The sequence below is a fragment of the Quercus suber genome, unplaced genomic scaffold (genome assembly GCF_002906115.3).
Source record: "Quercus suber isolate HL8 unplaced genomic scaffold, Cork oak 2.0 scaffold_509, whole genome shotgun sequence".
Taxonomy (NCBI): Eukaryota; Viridiplantae; Streptophyta; class Magnoliopsida; order Fagales; family Fagaceae; genus Quercus; species Quercus suber.
The window spans coordinates 389,873-412,027 of NW_027069958.1; the positions used below are offsets into that span (position 1 = coordinate 389,873).

The window sequence follows — 22,155 nt, forward strand, 5'->3', positions numbered from 1 at the left end:
CGTATTTTATATAATAATAAAAAGAAGCTACTATGATCTATTGGGTGATAGTAAATAAAACTTAATAAAAGAGGTAAAAAAATGCTAAATTTATATAATAGTGAAATGAGGTTATTATGATCTATTTGGTAACAGTAAAAAAATAATGGGAGGAAAAAAAGAAGGAGAGAATTGTGGCAACCAAGTTGCTGAAAATTTGGGGAGAAATTTAATAGTAATTTAGGCAATGAAGTTGCCGAAAATAAGGGAAAAAAAGAAGAAGGAAGATTTATGTTGAAAATTGAAAGGAAAAAAAAAATTGGGGCAATTGATTTGAAGCAATGGAATTGCCGGAAATGGGAGGAAAAAAAAAGTAGCAATTGAATTGTGGCAATGTTGTTACTAAAATGGAAGGAAAAAAAATTGTAGCAATTGATTTGTGGCAATGGAATTGCTGAAATGGAAGGGAAAAAAAATTATGGCAATGGAGTTGCCGAAAATTGGAGGAGAGAGAGAGAGAGAGAGAATTGTCCTAATAAAAACAATTTGGAGGAGTCAATCACCTCATCTCTTCCTCTTGATTCTTATTCTCCAAGTACTTCGAAATATATTCTTTGATCATTCCCAATAAAACCTAAGCTACTAATATGAATCTATGTCATGGATTCTTTTTTGTCTTTTCATTTCTCTCCTCATTATAAAAGGCAGGCACCATCACTAAAGCATTGCATCTCCTACATTTTTCATATTGCTTCACTTACATTTGATTGTTTAGTGCTATATTACTCTTTTGCTTTGTTTCAGTGTGCACAACTAAGGATTTTAAGTTTTGGGTTAATATGAGTTTTTTTTGCTTTGCTTATTAACTTACAATTCTAGAAATTAACAAATTTATTATTATTGTATAAATATATGCTTTGTAAATATTAGAAGCTAATACATTGTAAAATATTATGTATTATTGTAGTTAATATTGTTTGTATGACTATGATTATGATTGTTGTTGTTGTTGTTATTCAAATTTTAAATTAATGAATTTTTTATGGTTAGGACTACAAGCATTTTTAGTTATATTTGAAATTTACCATAATAAATTGTAATAGTCACCATACATGAATTTTATTATTTTGTAGTTGATAACTTATAATCAGCCTATGACTTAGGTGCTTCTCAAAAAAAAAAAAAAAAAAAAAAGATAATGCTTTTATGCTAGGAATACTTTATTTTCACTCATTGCAGAATATTGTATCATTATAAATACAATATCTTGAACTCTTTTAAGGTTCAAAATTCAAAATAAACTTTTCAGTATTGTTGTTATTTTGTGTATATTTATTATTATCTAATTGTGTTTTTTTTTTTTGGTTGAAGTATCACTTTATAATTCTCATACTTTCAGTTGTTATCACAATTGTGGTAAGCATCTTGACTCTCTAATTAAATTTATGTACATGTTTTGTTAATTTTGAAATTATTAAATAATATATATATTTTTTTTATTATATGGTCACAAAAATTGTAATAAATTGTATTATTGTTGTAAGTTTTTTTGACCTCTTAAAATACAACCAGATTAACCTAGTTAATTAACCAAGTTATTACTTAGTCAAAATTCCAAATCTAGGTTATCACAATCAAACAATCATATCATGTATAACAGCGGAAATATAAATAACACAAATATATGATCACCCAGGAAAACCAAATCGGTAAAAACCTGGGGAGGATTTAACCTAGTTATCCTCAAGGTAAACTTGAATCCACTATAGAAAGAATCGAAGTTTTACAATAGAATTTAGACCATTAACATTCTATTGCTACCCACTAGTAAAAACTTACTGATACGACCACGTGCAAGCTCCGAGACCACAGACTCCTTTTTTGGATTCTCCAGCAAGTACAAGCACCCTTACTTGTGTATCTTTTTGCTCCTTAGTGCAGCAATTGAATGATCATCAAGTTCTTGGAGAAATTTCCTCCTTCATAATCCTAAATTTGTGTGAAGGAAAGCTCCTGACAGATCTCACAAGAGATTCACACAAACAGCAATATGAGCAACCACTAAAACATGGCTAAGGTTTACCTTATATACCTAGGGCAAAAATATAAAACCCTAAATGTTTTAGGAGTTAGGGCTGAGTTGGAAATCTGCAGAGAAAAACGCATTTGCCCGATTTTCGATTGATCGAGCCATGCCGAAATGCACAATAACTTCTGCATCAGCTCGATTCCAATTTTACATAAAAAACCAACTTTGATCAAGTCTAAACAAGACTAAACAACCTGTTTTGATCATAATTTGCCAACATTACACGCATTAGAGTTCTAAATACATAAAATCCTAAATCTTTAGAACCTAACAATTGTGATCTTTTTATAATCAATTTTACTTTGTTATTATCAATTATTACATCTATTACTTGGACAAAATATATTTCATAATATGTTTGTTGGTTTATAATAAAGATATGTATGTGTATTATTATTATTATTATTTAGTACAATAAATCGTACATTTGTGTTTCTTTTTCATTTAAGTTTAGTTGGTATAAAAATTTATTAAGTTTCTTGAATCTTTACTTTTTAGGGTGGTTATAAGTTGAGAAATGAAAATTAATTATATGCTTTATAAATGTTATACACTAATAAATATGTATATATTATATATGGTTATATTATAGTTAATACTAATTATTAAGAGATAAAGAATGGATAGATATTTGCAAGTGTTGTTCCTTATAGTTGTTTGCAGAATGTATGGCACGCATGAATTGAAAATAGTTGGTGGAATTATGAGGGGAATAAGAGTGGAGAAGAAGGTTGATGGAATTTTTAGGAGAAAAAGAGTAGAAAATAAGAACCGTGAAAATTTCAGTAACATTAGTACTGTTTAAATAGGATGCAAGTTTCATATATGTTAAATTCTTAGATTTTAAACTGTATAACTAGATACACCAATTGACCAAATACAATACAACACAGACCAAGATGGAACACTCTGATACAGACAAACTACTTAACTATAAACAGATATTCACCGTAAAGAATCTTTACAAAAATCTCAGTTTTCTTTTTTTTGTTTACAATATGCAAATCAATCATTTTTTTTTTCTTCCATTTCGTATTGTAAGAATCTATGTACTTTTTATTTTTGAAAATAAGAATCAATGTACTTTGAATCTAGATTCATTATTTGTTTTATAGGGCAAATCATGCAAAGAATACTTTTACTATACGAAATGAAAGAACATCACATAACACAAACGAAACTGCTTTAGTAAAAAAAACTACTGACACATGGAAAAATAAGAATATGTGTACTTTTTAGAATAAGAATCCAAAATATTTTTTTTTATCTAGGCAATTCTCTCTCTCTCTCTCTCTCTCTCTCTCTCTCTCTCCAATTTTTGGCAACTCCATTGCCACAAATCAATTGCTACATTTTTTTCATTCCATTTCGGCAACAACATTGCTGCAAATCAATTGCTACTATTTTTTTCCTCCCATTTCGGCAATTCTATTGCCATAAATCAATTGCCACAATTTTTTTTTTCCCTTTCAAGTTTCGACCTAAATCTTTTTTTCCCCCTCATTTTCAGGAACTTCATTGCCTAAGTTACTATTAAATTTCTCCCCAAGTTTTCAGCAACTTGGTTGCCACAATTCTTTTTTTTTTTCCCTCTCATTTTCGGCAACTTGGTTGCCACAATTCTTATTTTCTCTCTCATCACTCCCCTGCAATTTCGGTAACTTGGTTGCCGCAATTGGTTTCCCTCGAGCACTCCACCTACCACTTCAGGCACTTCACCTAGTGGGCAGAGTATTGGGTAGCAAGAATTTCGATAATGAGATTACTGAAATTCAATTTTTTTTCTCCCTCTTCCCATCACATCACTTATCCTTTCTCTCTCATACTTTTGTTAGAATTTCGGCAACACTGTTGCCGAAATTCACTCTCTTTCCTCAAATTCCTCAAATAACTTTGAATAGTACCCATATCACAAATAAACATGATTTTTTGCAATATTCAGCCAAAAGACTCATTAATTCAGTGGTAGATTATAAGAAAATAAAGAATGATGTCATCAAAATTTGGAGCACTGGATATATGCTGGTAGCCTATAGGTTCATGGTTTTCTAAATGTTGTCTTTTTACTTACCTGCACATAAACTGTTTGATACACTGTTTTGTTCTCAAATTTGTATATAGAGATTGCATTCTATTTAGATTCTCTCTCTCTCTCTCTCTCTCTCTCTCTCTCATATACAAGGGGATAGAGTTTGTAAGGTTGAATTTAATCAACCATCTTACTGGCTTTATTTCGTGCCAAGTTGCTTGTAATTCAACACTTAAAAACTCTGTATTTATATGGGAATCATGTAAGGGTAGTGTGTGAGAGAGTGTAAAGAAATGCTCAAGACTGTGCAGTAAAACAGAGACTCACGATTGGATCTCACAAGTGGCTCGTGACTGGCAAGCTGCCAGATGATGCACACGAGCGAAGCATGTAGAGAAGTTGAATCGTCATGCCAGCTGTAGCACTACAAGACAAAAAATCCAGATTGGCCATTCAGTTAGCTCGCGGCTTGAACTCGCGACTCAGTCAAGTTGCGAGGCCAAGTTGCCAGCCAGCTTTGTTTTGGAAAAACTGACTCTTCGCATTCCTTTCTCACCCTAGTATAAATACCCCTTATACCCACGAAATGTAGAGAGTTTCCAAAGAAAATTTTGAGAGAGAAACCCTAGAGAAAACAAGATTGACTCATCCACAATCTTTACATAGAGACTCTTTAAATTCCTTTACTCTCACCCTCTCCATTGTTATATCCTTGAGAGGTTCATTAGCCAAAACATTTTCTCACCATACCTAATCTGTGAGAAGACTATTTGGTGTTTGGAAGCAGTTAGGAAGGGACCAATAGATATTGGTTGATGCTATGGCTATAGCGGAATTCGATAAGCTAAAAAAGACAAAGGTTCGGCGCAACCTCGTTAGAGCAAGAAGTTTGGAGGGCTTAGGTACATTGAGTAGATTAGGTTTAGAGGGTCTTTTACTGTTCATATATCCAACTTCATTCTTTAGTGGATTATTGACCGCTTGGAGGGTGGCAAAGAGGTTTTACATCGAGGGTTTTGATTTTCTCTTCGATAACACATACATCGTTGTGTTGTCCTTGAGTTTGCATCTCTCTTCCTTTAATCTTTACCATTTAATTTCTATTATGGATGTGATTTTAATTGGTTTAGATTGTTTATTAATTCTGTTATAAGTTTATGTTCATTTTTCGCACATATATTGTTTGACATTAAGCTTGAATTGATAATTTTGAAATTAGAGGTCTAAACATTTATAGTATTTTATACGCTATTTGAACATTCAGATTTAATTTAAGGGTGCAAGGGTTCATTCTTTAGTGGATTATTGACCGCTTGGAGGGTGACAGAGAGGTTTTACACCGAGGGTTTTGATTTTCTCTTCGATAAGACATCGTTGTGTTGTCCTTGAGTTTGCATCTCTCTTCCTTTAATCTTTACCATTTAATTTCTATTATGGATGTGATTTTAATTGGTTTAGATTGTTTTATTAATTCTGTTATAAGTTTATGTTCATTTTCCGCACATATATTGTTTGACATTAAGCTTGAATTGATAATTTTGTAATTGGAGGTCTAAACATTTATAGTATTTTATACGCTATTTGAACATTTAGAGTTAATTTAGGGGTGCAAGGGTTCATTCTTTAGTGGATTATTGACCGCTTGGAGGGTGGCAGAGAGGTTTTACACCGAGGGTTTCGATTTTCTCTTCAATAACACATCGTTGTGTTGTCTTTGAGTTTGCATCTCTCTTCCTTTAATCTTTACCATTTAATTTCTATTATGGATGTGACTTTAATTGGTTTAGATTGTTTATTAATTTTGTTATAAGTTTATGTTCATTTTCCGCACATATATTGTTTGACATTAAACTTGAATTGATAATTTTGTAATTGGAGGTCTAAATATTTATAGTATTTTATACGCTATTTGAACATTCAGAGTTAATTTAGGGGTGCAAGGGTTCATATCCTATATTTACATAACTAACTTCTAGTAAGACCTACTTTATACTCTCCAACTACTACTCTATTTATTTTGAAGTAAAATATTTTTTGAAAAATATTTTCTCATTTTTAGGTGTTTGTTTGCATTTAAAATGTGATCAAACTTGTAAAATATTTTCTGTTTACTATAAAATTCTTTATAAAAAGCAGTAAAATGTTTTATCTATAAAAATTTGGTAAATCATTTTACAAAAACACACAATAACTTCCCTTCACCCCTTTGGTAGGTAACTGGTCTAGGGGTAGGGAAATTGCTGTTGGCAATCCAGTGGCAGGTCTAGGGGGTAGGGAAATTGCTCGGTCAATGGAGAGCGCGTTCCAACTACTGGTGCTTGAGGACCGATAACTGAAGCCGTCATTCTAGCCACCGATGTTGGCAGTATAATCACTAGAGATACTGCTTAGGTGGCTTAGCCTCCGAAGCCGCTGGTACTGGAGATTCGGTGACTAAATTGTTGAAACCAGCTGTTGAAATGGTGGCTTTGGTGACCACCACCGAAGTAGTGGCCTTGCATGTCTTATATATAGAACTTTGCGATATCAGGGTATCAAAAAAAAAAAAAAAAAAAAAAACGAACAATAATTTCTGCTCGTGGACACAATATATAATATTAATTATTGAAATGTAAATTTAATTGTTCAACTACTTTAGAGTTGCTTGAAAACATGTTTAGTAGAATATGGCATTGAAAAAAAGCGAGTGAAGAATAGTTGACTTAGCTATTAGTTAAGAATATAAAAACAATTTGATTTTAAAAATATCAATGAAAATTTAGAAATCAATCTTGTGCCATGCGTGGGTTATGTGCTAATACATATAAAGACAGAAAAATATGAGGTTATGTCATGCGGTGCATTTTTTAGGATTTTCTTTATTTAAGCTTCCACTTCAACAAAGTTTGCATTTACATCATAATATTAGTTCATTAAATTCACTAATGGAGGAAATACATATATTAATATTGGATTGTTGATTGACGGAGACACCATTATTGAAGGTATAAGAATGGTGTACTTTGAACTCTGAAGGTTTGGTTAGAGTGTATGAACAATATGAACAATAGTTTTCAATATTTAAACATTGAAAATTGTGGGCCAAAAAAAGAAAAAAAGATTTTTGGTAAGGGTATTTTTTATTGGAGTGTTTGAGTTATGTTGCTCATTTAAACGTGTTTAAACATTGAATTTAGAAAACTCCTTTTACTAGTTTTTTGTTTTCAAACAATGTTACTCAATAACACTTAATTAGACAACACATAAACTGACTTCTCTCTCTCCTCAAATAAAAACAATTTAATTTGTACTGTGCTTGCCAGCTTAAAAAAAAAAAAAAAAAAAAACACACACACACACACTAAATACACAATTATGTTTTTTCATATACTGAAACATGTTATTTGAAATATGGTACCAAACATATTTTTTTATTTATAAATATTATAAACACATGTTTTTACAATACTTTTATTTTAAATTATTTTAAACCATGATACTAGAAATTTTTAATATCTGAAGCTTTAAGAAAGGTGGAACAGTCCTGAGCAAAGGATTCAAAAATCGTGAATGAAGAGGAAAAAATAATTTATAATTAAATTAGTATATATATAATTGAAAAGGGAAGGGAACATAGAAGATTGTGTACCGATTTGAAGTGCTAGTATATGGTAAATCAAACCTCTTTTGCGCTATCCAAATCTAATTTGGGAGAGAAAAAAGAAAAAATGAAAAAGCGACACCACATAAGGAAATGGATGTAAAAATATGAATTTTCTTATTTCTTTATTTAATAGTAAAAATATTAGGATATAATAGTAAGATTTTATAGTAATTCTTATTTTACTTTCAAATTTGTTATTTATAAGCTCAATTAGTTTGGTTTTTTTTTTTTCATTTTTCTTCTTCATTTATTTATCTATATATATATATATATAAAATCGAAACTTTTTAAGCTCCCACAATTTTCCACGTCATTATTATTTTCTTTTTCTTTTTATTTTAGATTCTTTTTATTCTAGGTTTTATATCTTATATATTTATTATTTCTCTTCAGCGTGTAATTATCTTTTCAGTGTTACAATAGTTTTTTTTTTTTTTTTTTGAGAAAGAGTGTTACAATAGTTTAGTTCAAGTAAAACTCTATTAGATATATTTTATTAGCCTCTCTAGAGCTTATCACATCATTATTATTATCTATATACAATATAATATTGAAGATTAAAAATTAATTATAATTTTTTAAGATACCTCACGTTAGAATTAAAAAAAAAAAAAAAAAGACTCATGTATAAAACCGAAGCTTTTTAAGCTCCCATAATTTTCCGTGTCACTATTATTTTCTTTTTCTTTTTATTCTAGGTTTTATATCTTATATATTTATTATTTCTCTTCAACGTGTAATTATCTTTTCAGTGTTACAATAGTTTTTTTTTTTTTTTTGGGAGAAAGAGTGTTACAATAGTTTAGTTCAAGTAAAACTCTATTAGATATATTTTGTTAACCTCTCCAGAGCTTATCACATCATTATTATTATCTATATATAATATAATATTGAAAATTAAAAATTAATTATAATTTTTTAAGATACCTCACGTTAGAATTAAAAAAAATGACTCACTTTAGGTTTCAAAAAAAAAAAAATCACATAACACGTTAGAATTAAAAAAAAAAAAAAACTTTAGGATTAAGGAAAAAAGAGAGTCTCCTAGTAGGACTCTCTCTTTTATCCTTAAAACCCTAGCAATTACCATCTCAAAGATTAAAAAAACAAGAAGAAGAGAGACTCACGTGTAAAAAAAAAACTTAGGTTTTTTCTTTTTTATTTGCTTTCATATGTGCCTAAAATTTTCATTCTATCTTATTCTTTTGTTATGTTTAGAATTGATTTTCTTTTAAGTATTTGGGTTAATTTCTATATTTTGATAGTGTTTTTGTAGGTTTGGTTTTTGGGTTGAAATTTCTAATAATTATTTTATATTGTATATGGCAGATGAAGCATCTTTATTTTTTGGAGAAAAATCAAAACTGCAACCTATGTCTTCCAGTCCAAGGAGTGGTAAGTTTTTATTTAGTTTATTATATATGAATTTTTTGAATTTGAAGAGTTTTGTTTGGTTTTGAAGTAGAATTTGGGGATTCTATAAAATTTGAAAGTTTTAAGTTTTGAAGTTTTTGGTATTTGCGTCGCAGTAAGTTAATCTTAATTCTTTACCTTATATGTTTTTGCTTTATTAAGAATTTTTATTTGGGTTCATGTGATTTTTTGTTTTCTTAGTTAAAGCTTTGATTTTTGGTTGATTAATTATTTTTTTGGATTCAACGTAAAAGATAATGGAATTAGGTGTTATAAATTTGATAATATTCTATGTTTTGAATTGTTTATATTGTTATTATTACAACTAAGTAAGATTTGTTTATATTTTTGTAGTTTATATCAGTTTTGAGTGTATATATATATATATATAACTTTTGGGAAGTTTACTTTATTAATTTAAGAATTATAAATTACTTTGTAGGTTTCAGTAATTATACACATGCAGTGAGATGTTGACAATATAAGCATATATATATATATATATATATGGTATTAACATTTTATAAAAATCTTTTTTACAATCCAATAAGATTCTACGTTAGACAACACTTCTAAACTATAGAAAAGCATAGAAGTTAAATATTTTTTCCCATTGTATTTTATTTAATTATGACAGATCTATTTTTTTTTTTTTAAAATACTAACTAGCAAAATGTCTATAATATGCATATTATTAACCCAATTTTCTATTTCTAAATTTCTTAGATTTTATTATATCCATCTTTTTTTCTTTTAAATTCTTGGTGGGCAAATTAATCTCTCATTAATTCTTTTACCTTAACGTGATGTTGGTTAATTGTCATTTTATTTAACTATCCCGTGTATCGCACGGGTTAGCAACTAGTTATTATTTATTTATAAACGCAAAATATATTGAGATTCACACTTAATCTTTAATTTTTTAAAGTATAATACAACTTTATGAGACATGAATTGTTTCGACAGCATACATTTTACTTTACTTATTATTATGAGTTTGGTTAATAGAAAATTTGTTAATAAATTATTTTAAGAAAATTTTAATATTATTTTTTGAAGGATTATTTTTTTTACTATAAAAAATATCTAAAAATATTTCCTAAATAAATACTCACACGCACCAACTGTTAATAAAATCCAATTAGTTAGTAACTTAGTACTTAGTAGTTAGGATTAGGACTACCTCTGCTTACAGAAAAAGAAAACCCTTTTGTGTTGTGTTGTGATGCAGATTCCAGAAGCAATGGAGGAGAGCAGTCCCACTCCCAAAATTGGCAAAGACGACGTCATTGCCAAACTCAAAGACGATGGCGACTTCGACAATCTCCGCCTCAAGATCATTCGCAAGCTCAAGGACAATGTAACTAAATTCTCTCTCTCCTAGGGTTTGTCATTGCTTTTTTTTTTTTTAAACAAAACATTCGCGTTTGTTCTGCTTAAATAAACATTCAGGTTTCTAATTTAACCCTGCCTAAGTTCCAATTTTGTAGGGCAAAATTAGTACTAGTTATTTTTATTGCGTTGAATTCGAATTTAGTTGTAAATTTGGTGGAAATTGTACCGAATTTCATTGATTTGTCGCAAAGGTTGTACCTTTGCAGTGATTCTAAGAAAAGCGAGAACAATGTACAAAGACACATGGTCTGTTGATTTAGGAAAAAAGAATGTTTTGTTCTTTTTTGAATAGTAAGTCCCTAATAGTGCGGAGATTGAGTTTTTATTGCTACTAGTTTGGCAATAGGACCTCGGCGTGGTTAAGCAACTCTCTCAGCTGCTTTTGTCTACTGGTCTTTTTAAGTGGTTTCTTGGTACTCCCATGACTTTAGTGAACATGGAAATTCTAAAATTTTCTTCATTCAAAAGTGGTATTTAGCGCGAAGAGTTTGTGCGTTTGTATCTATTACTATTAGATTTATATTGCTTTCACTTATTGAAAATCATATTCTTTATGAAAGAATGTTAATGCAAAATTTTTTGAGTTGTAGTGAAATTGTTGGAATTTAGTTAGTGTGAGGCTTATTGGATTGTTTTATGTATAGGTAGATAGTTCAGCTACTGTTTTTCAATTGATTTATGTCAATGTGGTATGGTTGTTTTGATTTTTAGAAACCCCTTTTTTGGGGTCCTGTAATTCTGAACAAGGAAAGTAAATGCAGGAGGAGTTGCGCAATGAGATAATATCAATAGTGCAGCAGTCAGCGGCGCTTAATCGTGCAGGTGCTGAAAATATGAAACCAAGACAAATTTCTGATGCAATATATGATGAGGTTGGGTAAGTTTTAAATATTTCTTAAGTATTCTATGGTATTCAAGATTAATTAGTTGGGCTTATTCAGGAAGAAAATTGGTGGAATTTTTGCTTTTCTTATTATTATTATTTTTTTAATATCACAATTCACCAATCTTAGAACTCTTCTTAGTTGGCTTGTTATCATTTAATATAAGATTTGAGTCAAATGAAATCTGAAGATCTAATATGTTGTGTTTATAACGACCAGGAATAAAGTAATGAGCCAGATCTCTGATGGCTTGTGGCAAATAATTAGATCAGGCGACGGCATGAAAAGTGAAATTACGGAAACTGTACAATCTGTTTATAATAAGTTAGTGAACCCAAAAGGGAAAGAAGGGGGTGAATCCACCCATGACATGATGCCAATTCAAATGAAAGCTGAAAATAATGGTTCTGGTGCTGCCTCAGCTTGTGAAGTAGATGGTATGTTTTCTGATGGTGAGCCAAAAGAACCCCCAGGGTTTTCTCTCTTAAGTAATCATCAAAATAATGACCTTGAGGAGAAACACAAGCAAAAGCTTCAGCCACCAATGCCTCATGAAAGAGAACTTGTGGAACAACAGGCGGAAGATACCCCCTACTCACAGGATGCATTGGTGCCAGAAGATGTTGATCTCCATGCGCCACCTGGCTTTTCTGCAGACATGGAGCAGCAGAAGCTGCCATGTGATGGTAGTGATGAGGACCCTGATGTACCTCCTGGTTTTGGTTGATTTATGACATGCAATGCAGTTTGTCACTGCTATTATGGACCATTGACAATTGGCAGAGACTGTACAATCAGGGATTTAGGCACAAGTACAGCCTTAGCATTCCCTTACTCCTTGACACAGAATTTTGGCTTTCAGGGAGGCTCTTTTGAGTCCACCATAGTTGGAAGGTCAGATGCTCCAAATATTATTGGTGTTCTTCATTGCATCAGATCATCTGATTTCTATTTTTAGTATAATAAATCAGACTTCAATGAGATAAGAACTACGGAAACCATTCTTGGTTTTTTATGTACATGATAGTGTGATAAGAGTCTGTTAATTAACTATGGAAATCATCTTCCTTTCAAGGTTTGGGTTTTATTTATTTCCAGTTTTATTTGTAGATAATGCTTATTAGAAGCTCTTGGATTGAAATTAGCAAGCTGTCGACATATAAAACTAGTCCTGGTATAAAATTTGAAAATTAACCATTGATTAAATGTTTAACTAAGGCATGATTGTTGTTGTTGTTTTTATTTTTATTTTATATAAGGAAGAAATTTATTGAAAAGAGGCTACTTAATGCAAAATGGCGTAAAGTAGCCTATAGAATTACAAACATAAAAGAGCTAGAAGCTGGTTGCTAGAAATCTCCAAATCCTCAAATATTCTCCTACTCTGTTCTCGCCAGAGTCCACATCAAACAAAGTGGAACAAGGTCCCAAATATCCGACGAATATTTTCCAAACCAATTCCTCCTACTAAACAAAATATCTTCACACTCCTTGGATACAAAACACCACAAAGGGGTAAGCTACCTTGCAATGAATCATAAGGTAATTCACCCCTTCCTCACCACACCAACACATACAAAAGCAGTCCACCGTAGTATATCCTCTCTACCTAGAATTGTCACAAGGATCTTCCCCCATGCCATCGTCCAAACAAAAAAAAGGCACTCTTTGAGGGGTGTTTGCTCCCCAAATACCCTTCCAAGGGAAAGAGATAGGAGATGACCCCCTTAAAGGAACATTAAAAGAACGAATATCAAACTTTCCATTTTTTCCTCAATCTCCAACGCACTTGATCTCCACCCCTAGATTGAGGAACATGAGAGTTTAAAAGATGAAGAAAAGCAACCATCAAATCAAGCTCCCAATCATTAAAGACACGAGAGAACAATACATTCTAACTTCATTCCCCCCTCTTCTTGCCTCACCAATAAAAACTCCATAGAGGCTTCATGATCCATGGAATTCTCAATTAGAAGCGGGAAAACCTCTTTCAATTGTTGGTCACTGCATCAACAATCATACCAAAGCGAACTCTATTTCCGACACCTACCTCAAACCAAATATGTTGGCTAAACATCTCCTAAACCATCCTTATACTCCCCCAAAGACCACAAAAATGGAAACCCCTACCAAGCAATGATCTCCGCCCCTCCAATCCTCCCCAAATTTAAAAGCAATACGACACCTCCATCATTGTCCTATATTCTTCTGACATGTCTTTTGGACTCATAATGGGATTCTTAAAAAGAAAAATAAAAAAAAGAGAATCCGCTTACTTTGGTCTTGTTATGTTCTCTTCCGGCAAAATCTGAACATTATAAGTTGAAGAAAATGACAAAATTTTCAACTGATTTTTAAGTCAAAAAAGTGAAAAAACACTGTTTACTTTTATTGTTCATAGATTATTGTTCACTTTTTACTATTCACGATACTGTTCACTCTGAATTTATGTCTATTTAAGGGGGGTGTCCCTTAAGTTTGGTACAGAATTCTCTTTTCTAGAACTTCTTTCTTTTAGAAGCCTTCTTTTGAGAGAGTTTCTTGCTCCTATCACTACTATTCCTACAATCCTTGTAACTAGGACTAGTTCAAGCTTTGTAACTGTTAACTTATAATCTGTTCTATTGAGATCTTGTAACTACTACCATTGTAAGTGTTTGTTCTACTTTGAATAACATGTATTTTTAGCTTTTTGTTTAATATACTACTTTTTGCTACCATCATCTTGGACGGTTCTAAATAACTTTCATTTACTTTGAATTATTTTTGATATATACTGCTTGGCTAGTTTTATTGCATTATTATTGTTTTAAATTACTTGCACTTTTATTACTCTAATACCGCCTCCTTGGCTGGTTTTACTTTGCTTACTTTACATTTGCCTTTCCATTTAGCTGGTGGAGGAGGCATTCCATCGTCACTACATGAAGGATGGTCTGGCCAAACCCCAGTGTCCAGTACTCCAATTATCACGCCTTTACCAAAGTTAGATTCTTTCCAGATTCCAAAGCCTTGGTGCAAACCCAAGAAGTTTGGACTATGAGTTGTATCTTGTATGCAAAGACAATATTGTTTCTGGTTGAACCGACAACACTCTATTTTTTTCTTTCATGTCTTGGGCTTCCTCAGCTGTCAATCTTGCTGCAAAACCGGCGGCCACATTTCGATAGGAATGAACAAGGCGTGGTTGCTTGGTCACATTGTCTTTGTTAACTGGCAAGAATGACTCGTACCAGCCATGCGCGTCTTCAGAATCCAAAATAACTCTGCTTTCCGTCACCGGTTTTTATGTAAGTGTGCAAGTTATTTTGGTTTCTACCTCGTCTCTTAATGACACAACCAGAATTGGGCAGAGATTAAACATGGAAATGATACCAAAAAGAAACACAACTTTCAGAATTGACAACACTCCACACTTTCTGTTTTCCATGTTTCGTGAACTAAAGAATGTTAGTCCTTTTTGGTTTTATCTCATTCAAGTGATCAAGTATATATGGTGGAGTGTGGAGAGTGAGACAAAATTCAGTCTAAAGATCGAGTGGCCTGTGACGAGAATTTGTGATTGGAACAAAAATGCTCTGTCCCACTGTGATTTAGGATTTCAAGGTCAGCTTGTTGGAATTTAGCAGCACTAAGAAGGCAAGGTTATATCGCTCACAAATGTTTTATTGTAATTTGATAGCATCAATTTGTAATTCATAGATTTCCACAAGTTTCCTTTGACCACAAATAATCTCACAATTTTTTTGCCATAATTCTAATGTGACAAACAGTGAATGGTTATCTTTCACTTATACATATACCTGCTATTTTTTCTTTATCAATTACACTTGGTCACATCACAATTGTGACTAGAAGTTGTAAAAAATTTTGTGATCTTAGACTTTTTTCATATAAAAACGCATCTTGAAAAAGCATCACACGCATTAGAAGATGTCTTTTCGATTTACTTTTTGAGTAAAATATTATTTTCAAGTCCGAACACCCCTTCAAATGTGTGAATTGCCTCCAATATAAATATGACTTGTTAGATTTTTTTTTTTTTTTTGGATGTGAACTTGTTAGATTTTGGTCCATTCATACAAAGTCCTTTTTTTTTTCCACAAATATAAATTACATTTTTTTTGGTAGAAGTCACTTTCATGTCCAAACACCTCTTCAAATGTGTGAATTTGAGAAATCATTTCAGCCAATAGCCACTATGTTTATTAATTCTAGACATCAAAATTTTCTCAAAAAAATTCAATTTTTTTTTTTTTTTTTTTTTTCTGGGTTCGCAAACTTATCACATCATGTTAAATCATATAATTTAGAAGTGGGACAAATAGTTTGATAAAAAATGGGTCACAACTTCTTTATATATAAAAATTATAAATAAAACTTTACACTTTCATTACCAAAGAAACTGTTCACTTTGAAAGAATTCCTTCGTTTCTTTTAAAAATTCTTCAACAGGCATTGACCCCGGGATAAAAAAAAGAAAGAAAAGAAATTGAACAAATGCATTTGTTTTCAAAGTTAAGCTAGATAATATTTTCTGACACAGAGAGAACTTAGCTGCGGCTGCCTTTCCCTGTAAATCTACTTCTTTTCTAGTTTCCATTAGAAAATGTATAGGTCAAGCCGGCCCTGAACTAAAATGTGACTTTTAAGTTGGATGAAAAACTAAGCTGCATCTAGATTCTAGACACATAATACGCATTCCGAAACAAAATGCAAGGAGTAGCCACTTTTAAACCCACACACATTAACAAAAGTCCAATCCAATTTAGTAAATTAAAGCTTAATTTGGATGCAAGCCTTATCCATACCCACTAATGCTAGAGCCCATTAGGTCCTCCTACGTACATGTGTATCAGCCAACATTTCACATAAAATTATGAAAATGCCATCAAACTTTCCCAAAAATTATGTTTGACCCCAATAATTTTCCAAATCTAGAATGACAATCATGTAACAAATTTCTCTAAAATTACATTTTGACCCCAAAATTACAATAAAGCCCAAAGCTTTATAAAATTATATTTTAACCCCAAAACTATTCCAAAATTATGAGAGAGAGAGAGAGAGAGAGAGAGAGAGAGTTTTTGTTGTGCACTCAAAATTTGTTTCTTTTACTTGTGATGTTCATCGTGTACTGGGACACAAATGTTTATGAGACTTAAAACACAATTTTGAAAGGAGGTATCTATTTTAAGGATATAGTATTAAACATTAGCCTTAGTTAGATTTGCATTTATCAGTCTATGGTCTTTGAGTATATTTAATTGTTCCCAATTATTTATACATTTAATTGGTTTACATTCTTTTTGTTTGTTCTTATTTTGATTTTTTTTTAATAAAAAAAATTATACCTTTGAAAATTTATTTTCCTTTTAAAAAAATGAAAAAAAATTAAAATATGGCTTTTTTTTTTAATCCCCATCAGTTCGATTTTCTCTGCAACCCATTTCTTCCTTTACTTCAATATTAATGGGTCTTTATTAAAATTTTAAACTTGCCCAATTTTTGAATCGCAGGGTGATGCTGATTTGCCAGAGCTACTGGTTAGTTTTTATATTTCAATTATCTTTATTTATTTATTTATTTTTTTGTTTAAGTCCTATCTTGGTCCTGTTATTTGTGAATTTATCGCGATTGAGATGATTATTAATATAGGGTTTTGCTCATCTGTATCAAGATTTTGAGTTTGTTATTAGACTTATTATATTATATGAAAACGCATGTGGGTGATAGAAATTAGGTGATTTTGTTGGATTATGTTGGAAATTTTAAACTTGGGTATTGGTTTGGTATCAGACCGAGTACATGGTGGATATGAATTGTGAGGGTTGTGTCAATGCTGTCAAGAATAAATTACAAACTGTTCATGGTAGGTGATTTGAGCTTGTTTGATTGTAAGGTTATTTTTTATTCACTTTTTTTGCCTTATTCAGGCTTAAGTTATGGTATGTTCTTTGATATTCTGGTGAATTGATTTTAGGGATAAAAAATGTTGAGGCGGACTTAAGCAATCAAGTAGTGAGGATTCTTGGTTCAACGTCTGTGAAGACCATGAGTGAAGCTCTAGAGCAGACAGGTCGAAAAGCTCGATTAATTGGGCAAGGGATCCCAGAAGGTTGCCTGCACAAATCTTTGTTGAGGTTTTATATATTTATTTATTTTTTGGTGGGTTGGGAGGGGAGGGGGTGTTCAGTGAAGTCTATTGGCTTCTGTATATGAATACTATTGCTTGGTGTGTCATTGTTGGTTTTGTTAATCATTTAGCTGGACTGGACATGTAAACTATTTAGTGAATCATTATGCCCCCTTCAAAAAGCCTTTTACCCCACGTTATGAACAGGGCAGCCTTGTTTACTCTAAATTTATATAGGAATCAATTACCATTAAAAATGCACATATACTGGACACTTTTATCTTAAATGCTCAGTTAGCAAATAATCCTTCTTCTTTTTTTGTCTGCAAAATTGTTTCTGTTTTCCTACAATTGCATAATGATCCTGGATTTCTTGCAAGTGATAGTACATTGATTTCTTCTTGTTTTTGCTTGTGGTTGTCTTCTCAAAAGCTATTTAATGCTTCTGAAGTATGTTTCTTCTTGCTCTGCAGATTTTCTAATTTCTGCTGCTGTGGCGGAATTCAAAGGTCCTGAGGTTTTTGGGGTGGTTCGCTTGGCTCAGGTAAATATGGAATTGGCTAGGATTGAAGCCAGCTTTAGTGGGTTGTCTCCTGGAAAACATGGTTGGTCTATTAATGAATTTGGAGATCTGACAAGAGGTGCGGCCAGCACTGGCAAAGTGTTCAATCCAATAAATGGAGGAAGTGCAGAAAAGGTTTGCTTCGCCCCTTCTCCAAAATTTACGCGATAAATGACCATGTGATAGTAAGTAGCAGTCTAACTTTCCCGACTATAAAATGACTCAGATTTTGTTGGGTTTAAAAAATAATATTCCTTTGTTAGTGAACATATAGCTCAATGGCCTAGACATACTATATATAGGGCTCACTTATTTTTCTGCAAGAAATGATTGATTAATATGAATTTTGTATTTATGTTAACCTACTAATTTCTGCAGAAGTGTTATGTCTTATAATAAATATGTTATTGTTAAGAAATAAGATGTATGGAATCATTTAGTAGAGGGGGAGAAGGGGGGGGGGGGGGGGAAGTAGGGGNTCTTTTTGTTTGTTCTTATTTTGATTTTTTTTTAATAAAAAAAATTATACCTTTGAAAATTTATTTTCCTTTTAAAAAAATGAAAAAAAATTAAAATATGGCTTTTTTTTTTAATCCCCATCAAAAAGGAGAAAAATGAATCAAATTTTAGTTAAAATACAAAGTACACACTATAAATTTGGGTAAATAGTCATTTTTGTCTTTAAAGTTTAGTGTTTGTCATTTTAGTCCATTAACTTTGACATTCTTGTCAAGTTGGTGCTATATTTTACGAAATTGACAATATTTACATATATGATTCGATGTTGTTTTATTGGATTTAATAACAATTTTATAAATGGCATTTGGGAATGACTAATTTAACAGAGACATTAAAGTCTAAGAACCAAATAATAAAATGGAAAAAAAATATAAATAAATTTTAGAAAGAAAATTAATAATTTATTCAAACTTAACTGGTATAATTTTGAATTTTTTTAATCAATAATTAGATTTTAACCTTTATAATCTATTTGTTATGCTGTAAAATACTTACATTTATTAATATTTTAATGTGTTTTGTGTGGCATGTAAAATTTTTCAAGTTTAAACTGCCAAAATTGGTGTAATCATTAGAGTCGGGGGTTTGGTGGTTGGAGTTGATGACCAAACCATCGATCGTAGCAACTAAACCTTTGGCACCAACCTTCAAACTGGCAACCTAGCAACTAAACGGAGGAAAGCCACTATATATTTTTATAAAATATTTTATCAAGTTCTATAAAATTTTACAAATAATATTAAAATCAATGAAAAACATTTTTGGATTTAATCAAATTTTCAAAACTAAAATTTTGTATTAAAAAAAAAAAAAAAAAACCTAAAATGTTACAAATGTGTATTGAGTATTGACACCGCAAAGGGGGGGGGGGGGGGGGAATATATGGAGTCATTGTAGATTTGTAAATTTTATATGAAAATCAGAATGTACATTATAATTTCATTTCTTGTGATGCTATTTCATAGGGTGTGTGGCCTTAAAATAGCTACCCCCTTTTATGGTTAAATTCACCCTTATCTTTGGTAGAACATACTAATCAGTCCTAGTTCATGCTGGTAAAGAATTATTGGTATGGAATGTAGATTTATAAATTGTTTGATTTTAAGCTTATACTGTGATAGCTTTCCCTGTTGTTAGAATAATGTTTAAATAATTAATTCACCCTTTAATGGTTTAAAGTTTGAGGACAAGTTGTACTTTATCATGGTATTATGGCAGGTGGTTTGAGTTCGAATTCTACCTCCACTATTCCTCCCATTTAATAAGTTCAAAATCCCATGTATTAGGCTCCACTTAGTAAGGGGGAATTTGAGCCCATTCAATTTACCCCTAAGCTTTTCGGAAGTGGTAATTTGTCACCTATACTGAACACTACAACAAATCATCTTATCCCCCTTTGTTTTTTTTAGCTCTTCTGTGGCACTATGGAAGTAAAGCAATCTGTTAGACTAGAATATAAGTGTACTGCTGAATTTGCTTAGGATTTGAGAACTTACATCTAGTGCTCCTCTGCGGAGTTCAATATAATATACAATAAAATCTTGAATTAAAGTGCACTGCTGAACTTGCTTTGGATTTGAGAACATGCACGAGACCTTCTTTGTCACTTGTGGTAGACGTAAATGTCTACCCCAAGTGACAGAGAAATCCGTTTTTTTATACCTGCAGCTATTGAATGCAGTGAAATCTAAACCCCCAACTACTCACCAAATGGCATAAAATTCTGCATCATCAACTCTCCAAATGCAATAAAACCTAATGCCCAACATAATAAAGTCGACTCTCTCTGTCTCTCTCCAATCATATTATGATAGAAATTCTAATTAAAATAACTTATTCTTTTCAGCCACTTGGCGACCTGGGAACATTAGATGTTGATGAAAAAGGTGAGGCCTTCTTCTCAGGCATGAAAGAGAAGCTTAGGATTGCTGATCTTATTGGGCGATCTATAGTGGTATATGGAACTGAAGAAAAATCAGAACCAGGTGTGACAGCTTCAGTAATTGCCAGAAGTGCTGGGGTTGGTGAGAACTACAAAAGCATTTGCACTTGTGATGGAACCACCATATGGGAAGCAAGTGACAGAGATTTTATAGTCAGCAAGGTGTGAGTAACATAAGTAAACCCAACAAAGACTTCTCCTAATATCATAGGCATCTTGGGTTCCTGGTGATGACATTGTAGTTTATGTGTTGTATGTTCTAATAATTCAAAATTTCACTGTAAGAAACAAAATGTCCAAGAAAAAAAAAAAAAAAAAAATGAAACAATGACAGCAGTACATTTAATAAATGATAAGAGCACAACACCTCGTCCTTTGTTGATTCGAGTCAGTTATGTAAGCGGGCTGCTGAAATTTTGAGCTTTGCATGCTGACCGTGGTTATGAAATAATAGCACATTTACACTTGCTGGAGTACTTTTTCTTGGATCTAAAATTCGTTTACTTGCCTATTTTTCTATTGCTTGTTTACCTCTCCTTTCTTTCTTTCACTTGAATCCAAAACTTATTATTATTATTATTATTATTATTATTTTTATTTTTTACTTTAAAAAAGAAAAAAGAAAAAAAAGAAATTGTTAGATATATGATCTGAACCATTCAAAACTATTGCCCAATAGATGTTGCTGCCCGTCTTGATTCTGAAACTTTCCACAGTATTGCTGATTAGATGTCACTAACTCTGTCACGATAATATAGATTATGATGTTTATTTTTTATTTAATCTAAATCATGAAATGATCCAAATATCAGTCCTTCTTTATGAAGTTTGTTGAATATATCATTTGAACCATACAATATTGTTGAATAGATGTCACTACCTTTGCCACAACAATAAGGATTACCATGATGTTTATTTATAGAGAAATGCTATGTCTATAATATTTTCACAACAAATTTTAAGTTACAGGTTGTTATTGATGGGGCAAAAAGGTAATTTCAATGGTAATTTCAAATTAGAACCAATAGCAACTAATTACCTATTATTTGTTGTGAACATGTTGTGGACGTAACACTTTTCTTATTTATATTACCTCCCGTATGTTCATTTATTAGATGTAACACTTAGGAATTAGTAACATAGAATGGATTGAGGTGAGTGCAACTGAATATTTTCCAAGAAAGCTTCTTGGAGATATCTTCTAAACTTTCCCCTCTACACCTCCATGGGTCCGTATCTTTTGTTCCATTTTACTGGATCTTTCTTCCCTTGTGGTTTCTCTTGGCTACTGTGGACTGTTGCCCATCACCACGCTCCACCTACTGCCAACAATCGAGCCACTGCATTGCTGATCTAGCCGCCGCAGGCCTGTTCCCCTTCCACCTTACCACTCCTGTCTCTCTCTCTCTCCACCCATTTTTGCTCTAACCTGGGGAGGTTGAATGCGATTTAGCCGATTCACTCTATTGGATCAGTAATGTTGCTATTCTGATGTGATTTATTTTTTGTGAGGTTTATCCTGCTGGTTTTTTTTTGGTTGAATTTGATTGCTGAGATTGATATG

The 22,155-nt window shown here is 31.8% G+C and overlaps 2 protein-coding genes across 3 annotated transcripts; both read left to right on the forward strand.

The window, feature by feature from the left end:
- Positions 1–10,302: 10,302 nt before the first annotated feature.
- On the forward strand, positions 10,303–12,506 carry LOC112021084 (uncharacterized). Its single transcript, XM_024053654.2, has 3 exons — positions 10,303–10,513; positions 11,310–11,425; positions 11,652–12,506. The coding sequence occupies exons 1-3, from the start codon at positions 10,379–10,381 to the stop codon at positions 12,157–12,159; spliced, it is 759 nt and encodes a 252-aa protein (XP_023909422.2). The 5' UTR covers positions 10,303–10,378; the 3' UTR covers positions 12,160–12,506.
- A 4,373-nt stretch (positions 12,507–16,879) lies between these two features.
- On the forward strand, positions 16,880–21,067 carry LOC112021271 (copper chaperone for superoxide dismutase, chloroplastic/cytosolic). 2 transcript variants are annotated; one of them, XM_065763479.1, is made up of 5 exons: positions 16,880–16,978; positions 17,232–17,304; positions 17,416–17,550; positions 18,042–18,265; positions 20,496–21,067. In XM_065763479.1, the coding sequence occupies exons 2-5, from the start codon at positions 17,241–17,243 to the stop codon at positions 20,757–20,759; spliced, it is 687 nt and encodes a 228-aa protein (XP_065619551.1). In that variant the 5' UTR covers positions 16,880–16,978; positions 17,232–17,240; the 3' UTR covers positions 20,760–21,067. The 2 variants fall into 2 exon arrangements, with proteins under 2 accessions (XP_065619551.1, XP_065619553.1); XM_065763481.1 differs by lacking the exon at positions 17,232–17,304 and having other exon boundaries at positions 16,920–16,978.
- Positions 21,068–22,155: the final 1,088 nt, after the last annotated feature.

What these genes read in the sequence shown, in the direction of transcription:
- LOC112021084 (XM_024053654.2), top strand. Translation starts at nt 10,379, where the DNA reads ATGCAGATTCCAGAAGCAATGGAGGAGAGCAGTCCCACTCCCAAAATT. An exon ending in TTCGCAAGCTCAAGGACAAT is followed by an intron (nt 10,514 to 11,309) that starts GTAACTAAATTC and finishes AAGTAAATGCAG; the next exon opens with GAGGAGTTGCGCAATGAGAT. An exon ending in GCAATATATGATGAGGTTGG is followed by an intron (nt 11,426 to 11,651) that starts GTAAGTTTTAAA and finishes TATAACGACCAG; the next exon opens with GAATAAAGTAATGAGCCAGA.
- LOC112021271 (XM_065763479.1), top strand. Translation starts at nt 17,241, where the DNA reads ATGGTGGATATGAATTGTGAGGGTTGTGTCAATGCTGTCAAGAATAAA. An exon ending in TGGGCAAGGGATCCCAGAAG is followed by an intron (nt 17,551 to 18,041) that starts GTTGCCTGCACA and finishes CTTGCTCTGCAG; the next exon opens with ATTTTCTAATTTCTGCTGCT. An exon ending in ATGGAGGAAGTGCAGAAAAG is followed by an intron (nt 18,266 to 20,495) that starts GTTTGCTTCGCC and finishes TATTCTTTTCAG; the next exon opens with CCACTTGGCGACCTGGGAAC.